General features: G+C 37.0%; 2 protein-coding genes across 6 annotated transcripts in view; both read right to left on the bottom strand.

Moving 5' to 3' along the window:
- Positions 1–26899, bottom strand: part of plekho2 (pleckstrin homology domain containing O2) — a 189209-nt gene that overhangs the window by 97962 nt on the left and 64348 nt on the right. The gene's annotated exons all lie outside the window — the stretch shown is intronic.
- dagla (diacylglycerol lipase, alpha) overlaps positions 1–26899 on the bottom strand; it is a 97885-nt gene that overhangs the window by 11008 nt on the left and 59978 nt on the right. For all 5 annotated transcript variants that reach the window (XM_087260596.1, XM_087260598.1, XM_087260600.1 and 2 more), the window contains exons 7-18: positions 24672–24806; positions 19721–19798; positions 19521–19645; positions 17751–17904; positions 17518–17601; positions 15795–15872; positions 15397–15477; positions 15030–15172; positions 13658–13726; positions 12997–13069; positions 7591–7799; positions 4040–4166 (exon numbers count right to left, since the gene is read on the bottom strand). In XM_087260596.1, the coding sequence (XP_087116722.1) occupies positions 4040–4166; positions 7591–7799; positions 12997–13069; positions 13658–13726; positions 15030–15172; positions 15397–15477; positions 15795–15872; positions 17518–17601; positions 17751–17904; positions 19521–19645; positions 19721–19798; positions 24672–24806 (1356 nt within the window). The remainder of the gene's footprint in view (positions 1–4039; positions 4167–7590; positions 7800–12996; positions 13070–13657; positions 13727–15029; positions 15173–15396; positions 15478–15794; positions 15873–17517; positions 17602–17750; positions 17905–19520; positions 19646–19720; positions 19799–24671; positions 24807–26899) is intronic.

The following is a 26899-nucleotide window of genomic DNA, read 5'->3' as shown; positions in this document are numbered from 1 at the left end:
ATGCAAAGTTCAGACTGCACAATTTTCAAGGTAGCTCACACTGCATGACTATCTGGGGTATTTTTTCGTCGCTGATGTGTTCATACAGCAAGATGTATCGGCGGCAGAGGGTTTCACACTGCATGACTTTATAATAGGCCGACAACTTTGTATCTGCCAGCAAATTACGTCTTACAACGAAACATCTGCAAAAAGTGACAAGGAAACAACGCGACGTCATGCAGTATATATTTTGATATTAAATACATAATAGGAAATAGTGATGGGAAGTTCGGATCATTTTACTGACTCGGATCTTTGAGTTTCGTTCATCGAGATGAACAAATCTTTTTTCAAATCATTTCGTTCATTTGGTTCAATTCGCCAAAATATTATTAAAATGTAACGAATTGCTTCCAAACACATCTACAACTAGCCCAAAAGGTTGATCACACGATAAATAGGTTATAAATAGAATACTATAAGAAGGAGAAAATAATAATTCAATGTTTACCTGCTCTTTTGTCTATGAAGGTATTGTTGTCTCTTTGCTCTGCTCACCTTTTCATGTCTTCAAATGTCAGTGGTTCGTTCACGTTACACTGACAATCACATATAATCTTAACGAAAGTACACAGTCTGAGATCTTCTGATTCTTGAGTCATTCATTCATCACGTGACAGAATGACTCAGACCCAATAGAGGACTCAAGAGATGAACGGTTCAATTCTTTTTCCGGCTCTAAACGCATATGATTGGCCCGTGATGAACGAATGACTCAGACCCGATAGAGGACTCGAGAGGTGAACGGATGAATTCTTTTTCCGGCTCTAAACGCATATGATTGGCTTCTGCCTTTCCACGATGAACGACTGAAAAGACTTGAAATGAACGAGACCACCTGCACAAATGTGCGCACGCATGGATGAACAAATCACTCCCTGAGAGGACTCGTAGTTCCTGAGTTATATTGAAGATTCGTTCAAAATGAACGAAACGTTCATTAACGACCCATCACTAATAGGAAAGAAGCCTTTGGTGGTGTGGAAAATGTACTTATTACGTTACCCTGGCTTTTGAAGGAAATTAGCCATTTTTCTTCAACTTTTTTCTTTGCTCAGATGACATCTCAAACAGACACGGGTGCTCCTGCCAAATTTACACTAGTTTTTCATACATTTCTTGGCACCGAATAGACCGAAAGATACCCATACTAGTGGATGCTGCTCTCTCATTGGCTGTAGGTAATCACCGATGTTATTTTTAATCAGAAAACATTTCACACGGCATGATTTTGAATCCAGATATTTAGCATGCCAAATATTTGACAGGTGTCTGCGACTCATCTTCGATTCTCTCAGATCACGTCCTTGATGGTTCACACTGTGTGACTATTACTCACATGAACGAGAACAGATTTACCTGTGATTTCATGCGTTTGCGGCAATTTATCAAAACCTGTCGGGGAGTCAAAATCGGAGGTAAAATCATGCAGTCTGAAATTGCCATTTGTTAACCTAATTAACCTAGTTAAGCCTTTAAATGTCACTTTAAGCTGAATATTAGTATATTAGTAGATTCTTACCCAATCTGAGGTCTACGACTTTATTCAAACAAAAAATTTGTCTGAAATATTAATACTATTATTCTATTCTAACTGAAAAGGATCAGTGTACATTGTTGGCTTTAACTTCAGCTATTTGTTAATAAAAATGAGATTAAAGGGGTGGTCCAGAGAATATTTTTAAGGTTTGGTTGTGTTTATAAGATGCAAACTAATGTGTGTTCATGCTTCACTAGTAGAAATTCACATTATTTTTTCTTATATTTTACTTTGACTATATACAGCTTCTCAGCTAACATGAAAACGACTGTCATATTTCCTAATTTTTCGGAAGGCCCGCCCTAAAGAGGCTCTGATTGGTCGGTTTACATAAAGGCTGTGATTCGCGGAATGGCTCTTCGTTACCAGGAAAAATGTCACGCCTCTAATGGCATATGTATTTGCGCTGTGTAAATACTCAGGCAGAGAAGCTGTTATGCCGAGTTCAGACTGCATGATTTTCAAAGTAGTCGTGTCACAGATGTTTTCACACTGCTTGACTATCTGGGCTAGCGTTTCGTCGCTGCTTTGTTTACACTGCAAGATCGATCGGCGACAGGGGCTTTCACATTGCATGACTTTACTATAGGAAGAATCGCCGACAACTTCGTCCAAACTACATCTCACAGCCAAAAACACGTCGTTTATCTTTTGTTATTAACTACCTAATGAGAAAGAAGCCTTTAATGGTGTAGAAAATGTACATATTTGCTCACCTGGATTTAAAGGGAATTAACCATTTCTCCTTAACGTTGATAATAAACTAATTTCTTTCTGTATGAATCGTCAAACCTCCACTAGTTTTTCCACCATTTCGTGGGTCCAAATAAACCGAAAATGAGCGCTTTTAACTTCTCCCCCAGCCTCCCGCTGGCCTGCAGCAGGTATACACACACGCACACACAATTGAATACCGCTCTTTCATTGGCTGTAGGCGATCGCTAATGTTATTTTCAGTCAAAACTCAATTCACACGACATGATTTGAATCGCCGACAGCTCCAGATATTTAGCACGCCAAATATCTCGCAGGCATCGGCGACTCATCGGCGATTCTCTCAGATCGCGTCTTTGATAGTTCATACTGTGTGATTGTCACTCACGTGCACAAGCACCGATTTGCCTGTGATTTCAGGCATTTGTCGGCGATTTCTCAAAACCTGTCGGCGAGCCAAAATCGGGGCTAAAATCATGCAGTCTGAACTAGGCATTAGCCGTATCTGTTTGAGCCTAAATTAGACAGAAAATGAAGAGCACATAGCTCAACCTCACGCCTGCTCTCTAAAATAAAATCTGACAAGTGTCTTTCATATATATTCAGGTTATAAGCATGTGTAAGTAATATGAAACGTTCACATATCTTTTGCGAGTCTCTTATGTGAGATGTAGAATGCAGGGAAAGCGGCTGCAAAGAGAGACACTGCAGCACCGCTGAAGAGTGTGTCTGTTTACAGTGGTTTGACTGATAAATATGAATTTGTAGCTAAATTGTTAGCAGTGCTAAACAGCATTTCCTGTTGTTTACATCCTCCCTAAACCCTACCGCTAGAAACTGTGCAGGTAATAGATCAATTTTAACAAATATAAACACTTACAGGTTGTGGCTCACAGTCCAAAGCTTCATCTATTATGGTTGGAGCTTCTCCTTCTTTGAGGAATTTTAGCCGAATCCAGCACTAAACTGGGAGAAAATCTGGAAGCTGTCCTTTGTCAAATGCTAGCTATATATTTTTATAATTCTCTGGAACATAATTCAAATTAAACTGTAAGCACTTCTCTCTTTGTGCCGTGTCCTTTGGAAGCCCTACAGAAACAGACGAAGCTCTGTGGAAATAGCTGCATTTGGACGCCATTTTAGCTTTCTCTGACGTAACATAACACTACCTCTGGCCACATCCCTTCGCTGTGCAGGGTGTGTGCGCGTGGTGAATGCGTGTAACCTGAAGTGTTTGTGATCTCACTATCCTGAATGTATTTTTTGTAGTCCCCAAACTTTGTTTGCTATAGGCTTTGTTAAGCTAACGCTGTAAAAGCCAATGCCTTTGCATTGCACTTTGAGCATCTTACAATCAGAGATGTTGTTTATGTTTACACAGCTACATTACACATCAACTAAAATTTTAAATATGATATCGAAGTGGACCAACCTTTAAGGCAAACTTGTTCTTTGAGTAATAATGAATCAATTGACTGTAATGGAGAGTTTTAACTGATTCACCTAATTCACATGAACATCACAATATTTAACAGTGCTTAATTTGTACATCATCAGAAACCCTTGCACATACTACAAATATTGTCCAGCCCTGGTCTGATGTATGTCCATATGTACAGATGCAGAATCAAATGACACTCAGATTTGTTCAGAATATTTCATCAGCTTCCCAATCACCGTGTTGGCACTTTTGCAAGAGCTGGACGTAGAAGCATGCGTGCTAAAAAACACACAAACACGCACCTTGTTGAGGCCATCCATCACCACATGGGGCATGTGTTCATTCAGCATGGCTGGAGAAATGATGACCTCATCAAAGGCCTTGTTATCGCCCCACAGAGCAGAGTACGTGGGCTCTTCCTGACCACAACTACAAAGACACAGAGAGAGAAAGATGGTAAGAGAAATTTCTAGACTCAGACTGATGCAGGATGTGACACAATCTTTGCTGGAAATAAAAGGAAAGTGTGAGGAAATGAAGGTATTTCTCATTTAATATTAACACTAGTTTTAACAGTGAGCAATAGAAACCGCTTCTATTCGATGCTTCTATGAAGCTTTTATAATGGATACTTTTCTCTTGGATAACTTTTTCTACACTGAAATAAATGATTTAAAGATGATTCCTTGGATTTACTGAATTTTTTTAAGTCAAGTGGCTGTAAACAATTTATTTAGGCTGAATTTAAACAAACAAACTAAGTTAAACATTACTAAATTTAATTTGTTTGTTTAAATTTGACACATATAAATAGTGTGCAGACATCATTTTTTCAGTGTAGTACCCATTACTAGAAATAATAAAGGCAATAGCATCAAGTAGACTTATCACTGCTTCTTGTTCAAACTACCCATTTAAAATGAGCTGAAACAACACAATTCTTGTCATTTATTTGTACAATTTATTCGTTTTAACCTAAAGCCTGGTTTATACTTCTTCGTCAAGTGACCGGCATAACCCACGGTGCATGCAACGCGCATAGCTGTGCATTTATACTTCTGCGGGCTGTTCTGTTGGTCTGCATTAACACTTGTAAATCGCTAGCTGGCAGTGAGGAGTAAATGTTCCTCTGTGTCGAGTTTCTTCACAGGTGTTTTGTTTTTAATGAATGCTTCCTGAATGTACAAGTGGCTCAAACTCGCTCATTTTGAGACAGGACTGGCAGACGTGCAACAACTTTAACTATGATTTAAACACAAAACAAAACTTTCCATCCGGAGCTCCTTCACGGCACTTCACACTTGTAAACAATCGCTCCATCGGGCTTGCGCCATTCGCGCGGCTCTCGGTCCCGCCCAGACTCGTCAGCGCTACCAAGCCAACCAATCACAGAGCTTGTGCTACGCTTCATTGCGACTTGTAGTTGGGTTTTTTTGAGAGGTGCACGTCAGCAACACAGACAGCCATGGCGTGAGCTATGAGTCAACGTGTAGGCTGTGTCGTAGCATACGCGTGCGCTTGACGCAGAAGTATAAATCAGCCTTAAGTGTTTTGTGTTGGGACAACATGATGCAATTGTGTTGGTCTAACTATCTGGTTAGGGGATTTAGTTCCTAGCATGCTTTGCGTGGGATTGAATTAAGAGAGAGAAATGTTGACAATAAAAGTAATCTTAGGTGTTTAAAGTTAATAGAAAGACTGGTTAGAGTTTAATCTTCATATTAGTTTGAAGATTTAGAAGAGTTTTATGATTCAGATATGGGTCACAATTAATAGAACGTGTAAACGGACAGGCAAAAAAAATCAGATATAGGCAACAAATCGGAATTGGGTATCAAGACCTGACAGTGTAAACGACCTAAAGCCTCCTTTCCACTGCACACGACAAACCACAAGCCACAGACTGGAAGTCATTCATTTCCAATGGAGAGCAGTCCGGCCGCTGCGTGGAGTTCTGATTATCTCCGTATGCGGAAAATTCGGACCTGAATTGAGCTGCGGATCTGTTGAAATATTTTAACTCCTGTGACTAGACCGTATGCGACCGGCCGACTGGATGTGATGTATTTCAGTGTTGTACAAGTAGGTTTGTGCGCACAAAATGAGAAATAGGAGTTTATTTGGTTATTTTTTGAATTATAAAATGTCTATATTAAAAAAAAAACACATTTCTGTTCTGAAGTATAAGTAAGAAAGTAATAAAAAAGTATATTTTTAATGTCGTCTCCACATTCCCTCCAATATTTTAGCGGTCTATGAGTTTCAAGTATTCATTTATTCATTAAACCATGTAAACGCACAGAGAATAAAGGCTCTTGCTTTTGCACTCCTTTATTTCGGACACTGTGAGAATCAGCTTCTCTCCAGTGGCGTAGCGGACGGGCCCGCAGGGCACGCACCGCGGGGGGGGCCCGCGTGATTAGGGGGCCCCACGTGATTAGGGGGCCCCACGTCGTCGCGATTTTTAATAATTGAAAATCCAGGAACCGCAATAATCAAACTCTTGGGAACAACTGTGGCCAGAACCAAAGTTTACAGGTCTGTGTTCTCTGAACTCCGCTTAAGCGGTGGACTACTTCATTCTGATTGCTTGCCGCCGAACCGCGTCATAGCCAATGAAGACGCGCCGCTGTTTCTTGCCGCCGGTTCTCGTTAAAAAAAATGAATGACTTCTGGCTACCTTGACGCTCTCGCCACTTTCGGTTTGTGATCGCTCCTCAGTTTGTAAAGGATTCCCCGCGTTGTCACGCCACCCCGCCTCCTTTCCCCGCTCCTCAATTTGTGACATAGATATATACACTAGATATCGCATAGAGACCCTGAGCATGCGTCACTAGCGCCGCCACATTGGTACAGTGCTCCTAGGACAAACGTCATTCAACTGCACTAGTCAAGACAGTTTTATTACGTGAAGATGCTGGACTTTAGCGCTGTCTACGGGTGTAGAAACGAGCAAACAAAGAAAACAAAGCACAAAGGCAGAACATTTCATAGGATTAAGTTTTTGACATTTTTGTATGTTTTGAAATTTGTGCTAAACAGGTCACGTTATTGATAATAATAGCTATAGTCACTTACTGCATTCACCATAAGGCAAAGTAGCACCAACTCGCACTAAATACTCGGTTTATGCTAGTTTTGTTGAATAAATCAGCAAACAATGCAAAAGAAATATGACAACGAGATGCTGCGCTGCCAGAAACTTGTATTATTGTTGGCTAGCGAACTAGTCGTTCATTACAGAGATTCATTCACAAACGAATCGTTCCCTCCGTCAGAATGAGAAGTGAAAGCAGGAGAGGAGCTGTGTTTCAGGACATGATTAGATCAAATTTAACAGGGAGAGTGAATAGTACATTTCCATACACACAAACACAGCTTTTTGTCAGGAATGCCCGTGCGATAAGTGATCCATCAATGTAGAAAAGTGATGTCAAATAAAAATGTTCATAATTAAATACAAAATGCATACTAACATCCAGGAAAACTCCCGATAACAGATATATGTGTATATGTGTATATCTACCACCCCACCCCCCACCCCCGCCTTCAACTGGGGGCCCCGTCGGTGATCCCTGCAGGGGGGCCTCCGCATTTTGCGCTACGCCACTGCTTCTCTCCCATCGTACACGACAACACTGAAAATACTGTGCGGCTGCCACAAGGGGGCGTATTCCGACAGTCGTGTCCAAATGTCGTGTGCAGTGGACAGGCGGCTTAAGAGACTTCGAAATGTATGAGACATGATAAATATTCATGATATTATCAGACCTTTGAGTTTAAGATAATTCAAAACACAGATATATATTTAAACTTTAAACATTAATCCATTCAGTTCTTCGTCTCTACTTACCACATCTCAGGGGGGTGATTGTGCACCACATGAATGACCCGTCCCGGGGGAAACAGCGGTGTGGAGGCTGACAGGGCGATGCTCAGATCACTGGGATGAAGCCATAGGCGGGAACTGGAGGGTGTTACGCCCTGAGATACAGGGGCTTCGTCATCCATGGGCAGCTCCGATTTAGGGATGCACTTTGTTCCTCCAGCAATGATCCTCCACTAAATCAAATAGATTGAAACATACAGGCTCTGTTCCAAAACCCACACAGACAGCATTTTAAGACATCATTTTCTGCTGATTTAGGCATCAATTCCTGCTGCTATAGACTCACTACTGATTCAAACTATCTGGTCAGAACGAGTCTTCAGTTAATGACTCACTGATTCAAATGATCTGGTCAGAACGAGTCTTTAGTTAATGACTCCCTGATTCAATTGATCCCGTCAAAAGTAATACTCCAGTAATGACTCGTTGATTTAAAATTATCTTGTGGGAGTGAGTCTTTAGTTAAATACTCACTGATTCAAATGATCTGGTCAGAAAGAGTCTTCAGTTAATGAGTAACTGATTCAAATTATCCGTTCAGAGCGCCTCTCCAGTTAACGACTCACTGATTGCAATGATCCAGTCAGAGCAAGTCTCCAGTTATCAATTAACTGATTCAAATCATCCGATCAGAGTGAGTCTGCATTTATTTAACTGATCCGGCCAAGTGTGATTCTACAGTTAATGACTCATTGATTCAATTGATATGGTCAGAAAGAGTCTTCAGTTAACGACTCACTGATTGAAATGATCTGGTCAGAACGAGTCTCCAGTTAACGACTTGCTTGATTCAAATTATCCTGTCAAGAGTAATTATCCAGTAATGACTCATTGAATTAAAGGATCTTGTAAGAGTGAGTCCTCAGTTAACGACTCACTGATTCAAATGATGCAACCAGAGCACATTTTCAGTTAACAACAAATGATCCGCACACAACGAATCTTGAACAAATCAAGTTATTCTGTTAGAGTGAATCTTCAGTTATCAATTCAATGATTCAAAGGATCCAGTCAGAGTCTCCAGTTACAGGCTGTTAGAAAACCCACACAGGCAGCATTTCAAGGCATCGTTTCCTGCTGAGAAGAGCTAATCACTAAAGTAGGCAGTGTGATTAAGCGCATTAATAAGATGAAGAAGTCTGAAATAAATCACAGAGGCAGAAATTTCTCACATCCTTGCCTGAAACTATTCAGAGGGAAATATAAGCGACAGTGCTCATGATGCAAGCTGTATTAAACAGCCAATGGAGGTGTGTGTGTGTGTGTGTGGTATTATTTCTTGCATGTTTTATCTATGCTGCACGTCAACACTGTTTATGGTGTGTTAAAAACTGCTGCATGGTGTATGATGAAACATTTAAAGGGTTAGTTCACCCAAAAATAAAAATTTCCTCACAATTTAATCACACTCAAGTGGTTTCAAACATTTATGATTCTTTATTCTGTTGAACACAAAATAAGTTATTTTGAAAAATGCTGAAAACCGGTAATCATTGACTTACATAGTGGGAAAATAAATAGTATGGAAGTTAATGAATACAGTTTTCCTAAAGTTTCGTCAAAATAGCTTCTTTTGTGTTCGACAGAAGAAAGAAACTCATATGACGGGTGGGTAAATGTTGATAGACGTTTTAGTTTTGAGTGAACTATCCCTTCAAACAAATGGCCTGTTAAAAGTCACGCATGCTTTTAAATAACGTATATATTTGTTCACGAGTTTGGAATCAGTAAATGTGTGTTTTTTTTTTAAAGTAAATTAGTGCTTTATGTTACCATAAATGCATTAAATAGATTAAACAGTGTCATTCCTCATCATTTTGAATGGGAGAAATCAACATATTTCACTGATACAATTATCTGGTCAGAGCGTGTCTCCGGATAATGACTCTCTGATACAAACGTTACAGTCAGAGCAAGTCTCCAGTTAATTACTCACTGAATCAAATAATCCGGTCAGAACGAGTCTCACTAATTCAAATGATCCATTTAGAGAGAGGTTCCAGTTAATGACTTATTGTTTAAAATGATCTGACCAGAGTAATTCTCCAGGTAATGATTCACTGATTCAAATGAATAGGTCAGAGTAATGACTCACTGATTCAAATGATCGAATCAGAGTAATTCTCCAGGTAATAGGTGCGTTCGACTTTAAGACAGATCAATCTGTGCAGCGCTGCATAAAGCGGTGGATGCTGGTTAGAAAATGTCCGGATCGATGCTGCGCAGACGCCAGGTGACTGTCACATGTGGCATGAAAGTACTGCGACAGCGCTCCGAGATCAGACGACAGATTCAGCCGGTGCAGCATCTGAAGAGTGACTGCAAGAGCTGAGATGACGACACCGATATTACACGATGAGTTCACCGCATGACAACAACCACGTGTGTTTCGGGTTTATTATTGGACAAATTCCGTCTCACAAAGTTCAAAACAAACAATTAACTTTTTATACTATTTCTATCTCGTACACAACATGCTTATTAAAAGACTACAAATATTTTACTGCGGTATCTTTTGTTCAATAATTTGGTCATGAAGGGTAGATTGTTTGCACAGTTTATTTTTGACCTTTTTTATACAGACTATTTACTGTATTCAGCTCTATGAACGATTTAAATGACATATTTTAGTGAATAACCTAAATATTAACTCAAATAAGTCTTACAGACTTGTAATAAATTAATTCATTATTGATCCTGTCACCCAAAAGCTTTTTTTAAACAAATAAAGTTAAAGAACTATTTTCTTAAATAATTATAAAATGATTTATATGATTATAAAATATATTTCTTTCCTGTTTAGCCGTTTATGCACATGTTTTAAAAGTGACATTGATGTACCTGCTCTTTCTGGCAAACTTCTACTCAAAGTGTAGCTCACTTATTTTAGGAATGTTCGTTTGTTCAATCTTTTTGGATTAAAGTGCTTTTTTGAAAATGCCTTCATTATCCAAAATAATCCTTATCATTGTTTAAGACTTAATCAAAACACCTTGTTTTGGGTTTTACACTAAAATATATATTGGAAGGCTTTATATTTATAAATGTAAGTAAATGTAAACCCCTTTAGCATATTCAAACAAGAAGTATTAGCCTAGAGTGATGTTTAAACTCCTAGAATTTGTGCTTAATAATTTGTATTTAATAGGCCTATTCGTTTTTGTTTATAATGCCTTCTTGTTTCCTCTTATTTCTCTCATTTGTTTGTTACACATTTAATTCATAATTCCCTTATTGCTTAAAAATGAATTATACTTTGTAGAAACTGTGTTCTGTTTTATTTGTACAGTAAATCTTTTGTTGTTGTAAATAAATAAATGATGATGACACCATGTGATCGGTCATCATAACTGCCGCAACTATGCGGCAACTCCGTTTTCAACTCCGCCCCTGACTGCGCTCGGCTAATCTCGTTGATCACTGGCTGCAGTCATCGTTCAAGTCGAACGCAGCTAGTGACTCCAATGATCCGGTCAGAGTAATGACTCACTAATTCAAAAGATCCACAGTGATTCTCCAGATGATGACTCACTGATTCAAATGATCGGGTTAGAGGAAGTCTCCAGTTAATTACTCACTGATTCAAATGATCTGGTCAAAGTAAGTCTCCAGTCCAACTCGCTAATTCAAATCATCCAATTACTGCGAGTCTCCAGTTTAAGATTGACTGTCTAAATTACTTTTTTAAATTTAATATCAGAATGGGATATTTAAAAATAAACAAAACTATAACAAAATAAATAAATAAATAAAACTAAACTAAATGTCCATGCATAGTCCCTGCTGCCATAGCACATAATGGATAAAAAAGCTAGTGTAAGCCTTAAATGTCAACACATTTTGCCCGAAGTGATGTTTTGGGTTTATTTTTCAGTACACATTTACACACATCTTACCAACCTCAAACCTTTGACGAAGAGTGTACACTTTAAAACTATAATAAGTACCATAAAATTAAGAAATAAGAGTTTTATGACACACTCACTGAACTAGAATACAGACATATTAAAGAAAAATCAGTTTTCATTGCTTAACCCCCATCCAACGACTGCTTTATAATTAGTAACATAAAAATTTAGCCTTTACTTTATTCGCCCAGAGGTAAAGGACATGGAAAAAGCAAAATGTGATAGATATAATGAGGGCGGATAATTACTGGCACAATTCAGTGATAATAAATGCTACTGTGCCGTCACCTACATACACCAACACTCCAGAATATGACATTCTTAATGCTAAACTGCATTATCAAGGGTAACGTTGCTCTGGTAGATTTAATTGAATTCACACTCTTTCTTCTCAGATAATCAGATATTCATTTGAGTTGAAATATATTTATTCGACCGAAGGTAGTTGTTTAATTGAATGTACAGCGAGACGGTTTTTATAGCTACATAAATCATTTGACGGTGTTGTGATCTTCCACTTTTAAAACAATATTCATAACGAAAAGGATAAGATCATTTAAACTTATCTGCTACATAAAGAGCAGGGTGAGATGTAATATATATAATATACACCACCTGACAAAAGTCTTGTCACCCATCCAAGTTTTAGGAGCAACAAATCATAACTTGACTTCTAGTTGATCATTTGGTATCAGAAGTGGCTTATATGAAAGGCAAAGGAGTCTAGATTACGCTTATTTCACCAAAATAAAATATGATCATGCCTTGATTTTTAATTATTAAATTAGGACAGTAAGGTCTGACTTTTTTTTAGACAAAAGTCTTGTCATTTGACAGAAATAATGTACAGTATAGAATATAAAGTCATGCTGCAGTGGAAAAAAATTCATATTGTGTGTGACTCCCATGAGCTTGGAGGACTCCATCCACACATCTCTGCAATGACTCAAGAATGGCTCAATAATGTTCATGTCTGGTGACTGGGCTGGCCAATCCTGGAGCACCTTGACCTTCTTTGCTTTCAGGAACTTTGATGTGGAGGAATTTGCTCTCTCCTGTGGTTTGTAATGTAATGGGCAGCACAAATGTCTTGATACCTCAGGCTGTTGATGTTGCCATCCACTCTGCAGATCTCTCACACGCCCTATACTGAATGTTATCCTAAACCATGATTTCTCCTTCATCAAACTTGACTGTTTTCTGTAAGAATCTTGGGTTCATGTGGGTTCCATTAGATCTTTTGCAGTATTTCACAATTCAACAGATTAGAAAAATCGACCTTCTGCCACTTTACCAAATGATCAACTAGAAGTCAAGTTATAATTCGTTGTTCATCCGAACTGTCTTCCCTTGAAATATGTGATGTTTGTGTATGGTTGGAGGGGTCCAATTTCACTGCATGTAAAAGTGGATGTGACAAATAAAGACATTATCATCAAAATCATCATCAAAAGCAACTCACCTTTGGTTTATCGCTCTTCTGTAAGACTTCAAGCAGGTGACGACGGAAACCCTCAAGCTGAGAGAGGCCGATCCTGAATGAAAAGAAGAGTGAATGATGAACACACTGCTCAGACTCATATATATACACAGTTGAAGTCAGAATTAACAGACTCCCTGAATTATTAGCCCCCTGTATATTTTTTTCCCCCACTTTTTGTTTGATGGAGAGAAGGTGTTTTCCACACATTTCTAAACACAATAGTTTCAATAGCTCATTTCTAATAACTGATTTATTTTCTCTTTGCCATGATGACAGTAAATAATATTTGACTAGATATTTTTTCAAGACACTAGTATTCAGCTTAAAATGACATTTAAATGCTTAACTAGGTGAGTTAGGAAATTTTGGGTAATTAGGCAAGTCACTGTATAACGATGGTTTGTTCTGTAGACAATCATAAAAAGTGCTTAAAGGGGCTAATAATATTGACCTCAAAATGGTTTAAAAAAATTCTATTCTACCCGAAATAAAACAAATAAGACTTTCTCCAGAAGAAAAAATATTATAGAAAATACTGTGAAAAATCCCTTGCTCTATTAAACATCATTTGGGAAATATTTGAAAAGGGCTAATCATTCAGACTATAACTATCTATAAGTAGAACAGATCTCTCTTTTACCTGGGCACCAGATCTTTTCCCAACACCACTGAGGTGACAAACTCTTTCGAGTACTCCATTGCATCCTCACTGTGAATCAAAAACACACTCTGTTCATACTTGTGCTTTAATGCCAACTTGAAAACCTCGTCACAACCCATTTTACCGCCATAAAAAGTGATAAAAGATTTCAAGGTGAAATTTGATACATAATTTTAGCTTCATATTGTGTTTTTAGCTTCATATTGTGTTTCACAGAAAAACAAAAACTGCAATGCAAGAGTTTTCTAAAATGCAACTGGCTTCATGAATGGAATAAGTTGTGTGTTATTGCATACGGAATATGCAATAACTCACAAAAAAACAGATTTCAACAAATTTTTGAGCTTTTCATTCATTCTACTTATGTACTCATGTAATAACTGTGTGTGTGTGTGTGTTACATGTATATGTGTATATTGCAGATTGATTGTTCAATGTCTTGCCATGTGTATTCTGATGAGTTAATCCATTTGTGTATATTTTGAAGCTGATTTGCCAGAAAATAGTTGTAAAAATGCGGTGCTTCTAATCCTCCTTGTGAGTTTGGTTTCTGTAAGGTTGTCAATTTAATTCTTGGGGTCTTGTTTTTCCAGTAGAATTTTGTTATAATTGAGTCTAGAGATTTGAACCAGGTATGTGTGGGTTGGGTTGGAATCATTGAAAATAAATAGTTTATTTTTAGGAGTATGGACATTTTGATTACTGATATTCCGCCCATGACAGATAGTGGTAAGTTCATCTATTTTTTTTAAGTAATGCAGTATACTTAAGTCCAAACCACTTTGACAGCCTTGCGGAAACATTGATACCTAAATATGTGATATAGTTGGTGCAAAGAGGGATTTGTGATGTTTAAACTAGCAGTTGGATGTAAAACTATACAAAGACACACATGATTTTGCACTCTCTGCCAGGTGTGTCCAAGTCGTACATGTCATACGGCTGAATGCTGGTCCTCTCACTCATGCAGCTTCTCTCTGTCTGCCTGTCTGTTGCCAAACACAAAGCGGGGGAGCTCTTGGCTCCGCCCCCTTGTTACGTTAGGCGGGAATTTGAAACTAATTTTCATGTGACCTAAAACAGCGACCTGTGTACACACCCCCAAAATGACACTTTTTAACACATTATAATAAAAAAATCTGAACTGTGTTTTGAACTGACCCTAAACTGGCACACTCAGAAGAACCATAATATTACTATAAATCATAAAAAAGGGGTAAACTATGTGCCCTTTAACTCGTTGTTTAATCATTGCATATAGGACTTTCCTCATTTCATCATGCCTCAATGCCTACTAAACAGCTGAGATTAGAACTGTAGTGTAAATCAACAATGGCTCTGTCAGACTGACCTAAGCAGGCCGCCGGGAGGAGAGTAGGAATAGCATTGCAGTGAAGGATACTGCGGCCGAAGGAGGAAGGACAGGATGGCGGCTGTTCCCGCTCCCAGAGAATGACCCACTATCACCAGCCCGTAGTGCATCGTCCCTTTACTCTGAGATGTACACAAACACATGATGAGTGTGTGTGATTGTGTGTCATGTGATATCATAGATAGATAATGCTTGCAACCTTTCAAATCATGCTTGAAGACACAAGGGTTGATTTACAAAACGACTAGAGAAGCTATTTGAACATTTATCTAATAAGATGTAATGTTGTTTATCTCTGAAAATAATAAAAAGTTGATCACACAAAAAAATGAATCAATTGACTTACCAAATCTCTCCCAAAGGCTTGAGAGAGGATCATCTCTTGCTCCAGTTTCTTCTTGATGTATTCGGCTGAATAAACCATTCCCTAAACAAACCATTACCAAAGAGAAGCAAAGACTTCATATCTGTCAGTATATAAAGACATGGACAACATTATTGATGCTCTTTTGTTTTGTCCAAGCCAGTTTTAATTAGTTAGTCGTTTTTAATTGCTAATTTGAAAGCAACATCTGACTTTCGATAGTTTATTTTCAGTATTTTCTATATTAAATCACTACTTTTCTCATTTTAAAGTGATTTAAGTGTAGTTTTTCTGTCTTCAATGGAAGAGTGCCAACAATTTAGTCCGTGTCTTTATATAAATACCATGTTGGTCTTTATATGTGTGTGTTTGTGCAGAACCTTGTGTCCGAGCCACGTGCCGTGCTGCTCCTCGACAGGCAAACGCTCCGAATCGCCAGTGAGATCTGTTAAAGCGTCCTGAGAAAAAGACACACAAACGTATTAAATGATGAATTTGGAGGCAGCCCGACATTATCGCAAAACAAAAATTGGGTTTATTTTGAGGTATTGACTGTCCAGATGTACATTAGCCCCACTTGTTACATGGTTACCCGTTAGATAAATAAATAAAAGGGCATGAAATATTGATTCGAGTTCGGGTTATTTTATTATGTGGAAAGAGAGAGACCACAGAGTGATAAGAGAAACACGAAACTAGCACAAAAATCGATAGTACTAAAGTGTCTATATGGTGTTATTATATAAGGGCTAACTGAGCCTGCACTATTGAATTATTATTTTTATCCTCGAAACACTCAAACTTATGCGTTAAAGAAGTTTCTTGAGAGATTCTGCAGGATTTATGAAGGTAAATTAAAGGTATTTGTAGGATAAGGTAAAGAAAATGTTATGAAAAAATGTCTGTGACCATAAAATGTCAACGTCTTTAATATGTCTGTAAATTATTATTGTAACCTTTATTTTACCAGGAAAGACACATTGAGATTAAAAATCTCTTTTACAAGAGCGTCCTGGCCAAAATTAGGCAGTGCACAGTACAGTAGGCAGACTGCAGAATTGAGAGCACACAATTAGTTATTAAACTAATTGTGCCCTATAATGAAATCTGGGTAGACCAGTGTATAGTAGAATAATAAGAGATCAGTATATGGAAATGGGCATACTGTGGGCCTCAGACACCACTGTTTCTCACATTCTCATTGCAACTCTCACATGGTCGCCCACTGAAGCTAAGCAGGGCTGTGCCTGGTCAGTACCTGGATGGGAGACCACATGGGAAAGCTAGGTTGCTGCCGGAAGTGGTGTCAGTGAGGCCAGCAGGGGGCGCCCAACCTGCGGTCTGTGTGGGTCCTAATGCCCCAGTATAGTGACGGGGACGCTATACTGCTCAGTGAGCGCCGTCTTTCGGATGAGACGTTAAACCGAGGTTCCGACTCTCTGTGGTCGTTAAAAATCCCAGGATGTCCTTTGAAAAAGAGTAGGGGCTTAACTCCGGCATCCTGGCCAAATCTGCCCACTGGCCTCTGTCCATCATGGCCTCCTAATCATCCCCATATTCCAATTGGCTTTATCTCTGTCTCCTCTCCACCAATCAGCTGGTGTGTGGTGTGCGGTCTGGCGCAAAATGGCTGCCGTCGCGTCATCCAGGTGGATGCTGCACACTGGTGGTGGATGAGGAGACCCCCCCATTGTGTAAAGCGCTTTGAGTGCCCAGAAAAGTGCTATATCAATGTAAGGAATTAATATTATTATTATTAATAAAGTTCCACAAGTGTAAAATCCCAGTGGACCACGAATCAAACAGATGACAAAACAAATTGTGACAGGACTCACAGGTCACTCCCTCCGCATTTGCATGCAGGGAATAAACATTTATCATGTTTATTCTGAAGTTTAATGTGTGTATGTGTATGTTTTAACAAACACGTGTAGACTGCTGGATCATGTCAAACCCCTCAGCTCAGCTGTCATCTGTTCATGCAGAAGTTGTTATTAATTCCTGGCTGTGTTTTCTTTGACTGCAACTTCAAAATACAAGGCAATGCATCTCTCCGTTGTCACGCCTCACCATTACAGTACTGAACATCTGTGTTTGACTGACCTTAGGAGACAACGTTCCTCTGATGCTGATCACGACTTTCTTCTTTGCGTGATCCACTGCTACAAAGAAGGGCGTCTCATAAACCTACAAAAACAGCGAGCAGTCATATTCACACGTTTCATATTTTGGCCGAGAGATGACTCACTGATGTGAACAGACATTTATCACACAAGACTCAACACCTCAGCATTCAAGAGTCAGGGGGATTTAGGGTTTATGGGAAGATGTGCTACCGCGTCATGGCAGGATGTGTAGACAATCTGGACTTCTTTGAGGTCTCGGTCTAGAAACTGGCGTCGGATGGCAAGAACGTTACAGCCGCAACAGTTATCTTCCTCAACGGTGACGGATTGAGAGAGGCGAGAGCCTGAAACTGAAGTATTGCAGCTGAGCAGAGAAGAGAAACAGAAGAGGAAAACATTAAAGCCATTCGATCCCATCCATCTGTCCATAAAGATCATTTTTTAGAACGACAAATGTGACAGCATGCCTTTCATCCTGAATCACACAGTGCATATCAATGACTATTAAAAAACTTGTTATCTTACCCTTCACAAGACTCTCTTTTAAATTAGTATTTTCAGCAGAAAGCTTTACAATAAAACATTTGTGCATGTACATTAGATGAGTCAGTACTGAAGGCAAATCTGGAGCACATCGAACAAAGTAACTTACGATAAAAGTGCACAAATTAGTAGACCAAATGATATATTTTAGAGAAACATATTAAATAAAAATGTTTAAAAAATATATACAATTTTATAATTTGTATTTTGATAATTTTATAATTTGTAATATCTATCTATCTATCTATCTATCTATCTATCTATCTATCTATCTATCTATCTATCTATCTATCTATCTATCTATCTATCTATCTATCTATCTATCTATCTATCTATCTATCTATCTATCTATCTATCTATCTATCTACATCTTACCCCAGACATGCTCAATGATGTACATGTCTGGTGAATGGGCTGGCCAATGCTGGAGCACTTTGACTTTCTCTGCTTTCAACCCCAAACCTTGGTGTTTCCTTTCGACTTTCTGCCACTTTTCCAATTGATCAATTAGAAGTCAAGTTATTATTTGTTGCTCTTACAAATGGGATTGACAACAAGACTTTTGTCAGGTAGTGTATATATATATATACCAACTATTTTAAATATATATATATATATATATATATATATATATATATATATATATATATATATATATATATATATATATATATATATATAAAGTAGACATAAAATAGTTGTTATTATAATTAACAAAAACTACAAAATAATTTTTCCTTCAAATAATAAGCATATTAATAGAAATATTATAATAAAACACAAATTCTAATTAATAACAAATGATAATTACATGTTACGAATTAAATGACATTCATATACATGAGACATTCAATTGAACTGTTTATAATAAGCCTTTTTGTACAGTTTTTTTGTGCTTGGTGATGTTTGTTTTTGTAATTTGTGGGGACATTACAAAGATTTCCATTGCTTCTATACTGTAAAAACTAGAGTTGGGTCGATAGTTGATTCTCATCCACCCGTTTGTGAAAAATACACATGGCCCCGTTCACACTAATACGTCTTACTTTTAAAATGGCATTTTAGAACGGAAACCATCCAAGCCCACAGTGGTGTTTAACCAAGCATTTCTGAAAAGCTCTCCGTCCTATACTGCTGAAAACACACATCACGTGAACACACACACACATAGAGGCATGCGCTGCAGCATCTGAGCTCCAGCAGTCAGCCCAGAGAGCAGTGCACGTCGGACAGTTTATCAAGGATGTACCGCTGGATCGCGTCTCACTATAGTTGTTAAATGTGACATTTAATTAATCTTGTCTCTATCTAATGACTTTTCAAAACCAAAAAGTTGATCATAGGTAACCAAAGCACTAAATCAGCCACTACTATACAAGAGCCGCATTTATTCTCCTTATGTTCACTAAATAATCAAAAGCATCAGTTTTTACTCACGAGCAGGTGCTGACAAGTCTGCAGAGTCCACATGCTGGTTTTCTCAAAAGATAAACGGGCCAGCCATATGCCGCCATGGCAAACAACATGTAGTAGCACACTTCCTTATACATAGCCATCTCAGTCTGCAAACAGAAGCAGACAATCATAAATAAACCCATACAAAAGCAAAACACACATATACTGCAGTCATCAAATACCGAGTTCTTGAGGTCCAAGTATTTAGTGTTGCGTGTCACAGGCATCCCAGACAGAAAGGCTAAAACATCATTGTTTGCCTGCAAGAGATGAAAAAAAAATGGTCACACTTTACAATTAGACTTCATTAGTTCAGACTCAGCTGTATTATCCTAAGTTTAGGGAAACTGCAGCAAGATGACATAATACAAGCAAAGTTCCATGTACAAATCACCAAGTTTTCACCATAACATAATCAATTTTTAGATACATTTCCCTCCCTGCTAGATTTAATAACCCGATGGCCTCTTATAACTGTTGGTATAACTACAGCAGAATGTATAATACCAAGGTTTTGGAAAGACATTCAATGCCCTATACTTAAATTATAGATGGAATTCATGATTGAGAATGTGTCAAATGAAAAATCATAAGAAAGTTGATATAAGAAAGAATTCAATTTCTTCCCTTAAACCAGGGGTGTCCAAACTTTTTGGGCCGAGGGCCAGATGTAAAAAAACAAACGTTGTCGCGGGCCAAATTTTACATACATCACACAGACACGCATATATATATATATATATATATATATATATATATATATATATATATATATATATAAATACAGTTGAAGTCAGAATTGTTAGCCCCCCTAAATTATTAGCCCCCGTTTATTTTTTCCCCAATTTCTGTTTAACGGAGAGAAGATTTTTTTCCACACATTTCTAAACATATTAGTTTTAGTAACTCATTTCTAATAACTGATTTATTTTATCTTTGCCATGATGACAGTAAATAATATTTGACTGGATATTTTTAAGACACTTCTATATAGCTTAAAGTGACATTTAAAGGCTTAACTAGGTTAAGCAAGTTAACTTGTTAAGTCAAGGTAATTAGGCAAGTTATTTTATAACAATGGTTTGTTCTGAAGACTTGAGGGGCAAATAATTTTGACCTTAAAATGGTTCATAAAAAAAATTTAAACCGCTTTTTATTCTAGCCGAAATAAAACAAAAGTCTTTCTCCAAAAGAAAAATTATTATCAGACATACGGTAAAAATGTCCTTGCTCTGTTAAACATCATTTGGGAAATATTTAAAAAAGAAGAAATAAATCAAAGAGGGGCTAATAATTCAACTGTGTGTAGATAGATAGATAGATAGATAGATAGATAGATAGATAGATAGATAGATAGATAGACAGACAGACAGACAGACAGACAGACAGACATACCGACAGACAGGCAGACAGATAGATACTGTAGATCATAACAAGAACTGCTGCTTAATTGAATACATGTAATAGCGACACCCGGTGGTTATTTTTTGAATTACGTTCATTTTTGTATAGCGGGCCAGATTCTATTGATATTTATAAAAAGCCTCGCGGGCCGCCAAAAAACTGATTGCGGGCCGCAGATGGCCCGCGGGCCGTAGTTTGGACATGCCTGCCTTAAACTATGAACGTGTCTACCCTGTTTTCCCAAATTTTCTTTTTAAATTTTCTTTAACAGTGTATTTGGATGCATTGTGTATTTTTGTATGGTACCGTATGTTATATTAAGGGGAAACTAATGAAAAACCTTTCAAACAAAAAAAATCAATAAATTAAAAAAAAAAATCTAATGGCCACATTCTGTTTGTCCTACAAAGGGAGCTCTAAAGCGATGCCTTGATGGCAACAAAATACAACGGGTGACCCGGGGTGCATATGATAACCCGTGCCCTCTTCAAAACTCAGTTTTGGTAAGTCACCTTTGGACCAGATAGGTTAAAACCGATAATCTTGCCTGCCATCTTAACAAGGTTACCTAACCTGTCCTTACTTGACAGACGCAGATTAATTTACCAAGCTACAATGCAGAAAGATAAAAGAGATAGAACAAATAATAAATGGTTTAAAAAATACATGGTACAATCACTAAAATATCTAAGTTTCATAAAAAAAAAACTTTGTTGCACTTTTTTTTTTATAGACAGCCTGGGTGTTAGGTTGAAATGTCAACATATTGTCAATAACAACCCCTAAATATTTTTGTGTTAATAACTAGGGCCAGACGGAATCTGCAAACGTTTTTTGCTATTTCTGCAGTGAATTTTGATAAAAATCTGCGCATTTCTGCGGAATTATTTTGGGAGTATCATAACTAAAATATTATAATGCAAAATAAAAAAATAATACCTTTTTAACTTTTATTTAATGTCTAAAATGCAAATCCAATCAGATCCACTTTATTTGGTAAACAAAACAAGTCTCTCATTTAATATATCTACTAAAGTCAGAAAATATGACTGTACAAACTGCATTGTACTTAAATCAGATGAACATTTTCATATTAGTCAATAATATTACTGTAATTATTTAAAAAACTGAATAAATATAGATTTACACACATTTACTCAAGTAAATAAACAGAATCAAAGATGGGCTAAAATCTTCATAAATCTGCTTTCGCAGATTCCGTGTGGGCCTAGTTAACAACTAATGTATTTGCTAACATGAACTAACAATGAACAATACTTTTACAGCATTTATTAATGATAACTCAATATTCACTAATTACCATTAACCAGTTTTGTCATATCTGGAATACTCAATTCTGATTGGTCAGTCGTGACATTCCAAGATAATTTATTGTGAGATAACAACCGTTAAATAACACGGGCTAATCTGGGAACTTCCAGTCCCCTTGACTCTCAAATTCATACTTGCATCCACATTCATATGTATCTCCTTGTCAGTCACGCCACAGTTATTGACTGTTTAGCAACATCTTGTGAATGAATAATGCGCAGGTTAGTGGATACCCCATCAGCAATCAGCTTTGTTTGTTTTTTACTTTGCTTCTGTTAATTTCTTATTTAAGTGAGTTTGTTAAATATTCTGAGAAGAACATCAAGTTGCTATTGTACATATTTCATTGATTTCGTCGACAGTTCCGTGCAATTTGACGAGATACTATGCGCATAGACTGTTCTGATTAGCTGTGAGTTTTGATTAATTTATTTAGGTATATTTATGTGAAAGTTGCTGAGTCTGACAAAAAAATATTCCTAAGCCTGGTTTATACTTCTGGGTCGGGTGATGACCGTGACCCACGGCGTATGTCTTGCGCGTTGCTGTGCATTTATACTTCTGAGTGCCGTTTGTGTTGCTCTGCAATAACTCTTCTAAGATGCTAGCTGGCAGTGTTTTTTTTTGTTCCTCTGTATCGAGTTTCTTCTCTGGTGTTTTGCTTTTTTTCTGAACGCTACCTTAATGTACAAGTAGCTAAAACCTGCTCATTCTATAGGGAAACTGGCAGATGTGCTGCAACTTTAATCATGAGGTAAACAAAATGCAAATGTTTCCAATTAAAGCTCCTTCACCGGACTCGACACTTGTAAACACTCGTTTCAACGGGTTAGCGCGGCTCTCGGCCACACCCATGTTTGTTACGAATACCAAGCTGACCAATCTCAGAGCTTGCTCTACGTGTCGTTGCAACATGAAGTTACATTTTTTGAGAGGTCTGCATCAGCGTCAGCCACGGCAAAGGCTATGCGACCGCGCGAAGGCTGCACCTGGCCATATGCATGCGCTTGACACAGAAGCATAAATAAGCCTTTATAGGGAATAAAACCACCTTTTTAATACTATTTTTTATTTCTGTACTGAAGAGTCAGATATTTTCTGATGTAACGTTCTGGTAATGTTGCTTGGTATAAACACCTAAAACAAAAGTAAAACAGAATATGGAGTCATACTAATTAATTCAATTTTCACAACAATCATCCTTCCAAAGCAGCTTATGGTGAAAATAATAATTCAAATACTTTGCAGAAAGTTTTTCAATTCTGGGAAACTTCCAATTTTTAAAACAAAATTCAAATACTTTGCAGCAAAATTGCATTTTAAACAACAATGCCTTAAATTAACAGGCAACCAAGGGCAAAACAGGGATGTGGTGGAGGAGGAAGGGTGGTGTAGTGACCAAGTACTTTTGGGCTAAGTTCCTGATGTTTATAATGTCGGGCTAATGTCAAGCTGTCGATAAACCTATGGGGCATTATTCTGCAAGAAAAACCCCATGGATTGAGGCTACTTTATCCCTAACTTTCATTCATTCATTCATTCATTCATTTTCTTGTCGGCTTAGTCCCTTTATTAATCCGGGGTCGCCACAGCGGAATAAACCGCCAACTTATCCAGCAAGTTTTTACGCAGCAGATGCCCTTCCAGCCGCAACCCATCCCTAGGAAACATCCACACACACATTCACACACACACTATGGACAATCTAACCTACCCAATTCAACTGTACCGCATGTCTTTGGACTGAGGAGGAAACCGGAGCACCCGGAGGAAACCCACGCGAAGGCAGGGAGAACATGCAAACTCCACACAGAAACGCCAACTGAGCCGAGGTTCGAACCAGCAACCCAGCGATCTTTTTGCTGTGAGGCGACAGCACTACCTACTGTGTCACTGCCTCGCCCTAATCTCTAACTTAACAAAGATAAATAAATACTGTAATAAATCCATTGTTCATTGTTTATTTACTATAGTAAATACATTAAATGGACATTAAATCATACAACCTTACTGTAAAGTGTTGCTAAAAATATTTACATCAAATAGATAGTTTAGCAAAAAACTAAAATTCTGCCATAATTTTCCCATCTTCCACTTGTTCCAAGCCCATTGAGTTTCTTTCTTCTGTTAAATACAAAGAAAGATATACTAAATGATGGGGAAGAAACAGCCATTCACTTCAATAGTTTTTTTTTGATCCGACTATAGATGTCAATGGCAATTTTTTTCCCAACATTCTTTAGAAAATCTTGTTTTTGTGATCAACAGAAATGCATAATTCTCAGTTCAGTGTGAGTAAATAATGAGAAAATTAGCATTTTAGGGTGTAGTTTCACTTTAATATTTATATTTGTCGAATCCAAAGTACTGTTAAGCTAAACCCACGATTTTGCAGACCTGATCCAAGATGGCTGATCTTTTAGCCCGTTGTCTCTGTCGGAGCAGCACCAAACCAGCAATGATGTCACTCGGCACGATATCCAGATCCCGGAAAAACTCGGCGAACAAGCTGGCAACCTCAGAGTAAGCGTCCTGAGTAGACATGCAAGACATATCACTGCAATAATTGCTGAAAATATCAAGAAGTCATTTTAACAACAAATTAAATTTCTCTGGAAACTGGAAATCATAAGTGTGTGACGTCATTAGCATGAACACACAGCACACACTCCGTCTCACTGGTTAAAATAGGTAAATACTTTGAATTAGAATATTCTTTGATTGTTCTTGAGGTTGTGTTTTGTACATAATATGGCTTTAAAAATGTGATGCTCATGTCCAAGGCATTGGAAAGATGTGAAATGCAAGTGTAACAACCATGCACATCCGTCAAATGCAAGTTTAAACAGAAAAACAATGGAAAGGCAGTGCATTGTAATGGAAAAAGGAGTTCTGGAGTGTGAATGGCCCATAAGTCTTGTGTTGGGTATGTGTCATTATTATATATATTTGAATTATAAATAAATTTTCCGCCGCACCATACTATTATTAATAACATTATTATTATTATTATTATTACCTTTATTATTATTTTAATTCATAACACAATTCTGCTTTTTATCATCACCAACCTTAATTTTTTTATTTTTTAACATTTCTCCAATTATTACTCTTGTTATTATATTCTTGTTATTATTATTTCTATTATTATTATAACCTTTGTCATAATTAAAATCATTGTTGCAGTCTTACTTTTATCATCCCAAACCTTAGCTTTATTACTTTTAAATATTTTAATTTATTATTTTTAATTGTTCATTGAAAATACATTTATTATCTAATATTATTATTTTTTATAACTATTAATTTAATCTATATTTATAAATATAATAATCATCATTTTTATTATTATTACTACATTTATTATTATTGAAATCACTGTTGCCATCACAGAATATTACTTTTTTCATCCCCAACTAACGTTTTATTATTTTAAAATATTTTAATTAACTATTATTAATTATTAATTCAAAATTATTAATTTATTATTATTATTATTATTATTATTATTATTATTACCAAAATTAATATTTATAATTATTATAATGATCATCTATATTATTATTATTATTACCTTTATTATTTTTTTACATTAATATTATTATTATTATTATTATTATTATTATTATTATTACATTTATTATTATTAAAATCACGGTATCTATCATCACAGAATATAACTTTTATCATCCCCAACCTTTTATTATTATTTTTTTATATGTAATTAATAATTAAAAATTTAAAATTATACATTTATTATATATTAATATTATTATTATTAGCTTTTTTATTATTAGCTTTATTATTATTTATTATTTATTAGTATTATTATTATTATTTAAGTCACTGTTTCTGTCATCACAGAATATTACTTTTATTACCCCCAACCTAAGACTTATTACTTTTTATTATTTTATCTAATTATTAATTTTTAAAAATACATGTAATATTCATTCATTCATCCATTTTCTTTTGCGGCTAAGTCCCTTTATTAATATGAGGTCACAGCGCCATGAACCGCCAACTTATCCAGCACGTTTTTACACAGCGGATGCTCTTCCAGCCGCAACCCATCACTGGGAAATACCCATTCACACTCATACACTACGGACAATTTAGCCTACCCAATTCACCTGTACCACATGTCTTTGGACTGTGGGGGAAACCGGAGCACCTGGAGGAAAACCACGCGAACGCAGGGAGAACATGCAAACTCCACACAGAAACGCCAACTGACCCAGCCGAGGCTTGAACCAGCGACCTTCTTGCTGTGAGGCGACGGCACTACTGCGCCACTGCGTCACTCCATGTAATATTTATTATTGTAATTAATATTATTATCATCATAATTAGAATTATTTTCCCAGTGATGGGTTGCAGCCGGAAGGGCATCCGCTGCGTAAAACATATGCTGGATAAGTTGGAGGTTCATTTCGCTTTGGCGACCCCGGATTAATAAAGGGACTAAGCCAAAAAAAGTTCTTGTTATTATTATGACTGTTTAAATAGAATTATAAATATTATTCTTATTGTCATTTCTATTTATACACATTCCTGTTATTTCCATTTCTGTTCTATTGCTGTTTATGTGTTCTGTGTTTACTGTATGTTGTGTGTTATGCACC

This window comes from Danio rerio, chromosome 7 (assembly GCF_052040795.2).
Source record: "Danio rerio strain M-AB ecotype USA chromosome 7, GRCz13ab, whole genome shotgun sequence".
Taxonomy (NCBI): domain Eukaryota; kingdom Metazoa; phylum Chordata; class Actinopteri; order Cypriniformes; family Danionidae; genus Danio; species Danio rerio.
This window is presented reverse-complemented; position numbering and strand designations above follow the sequence as displayed.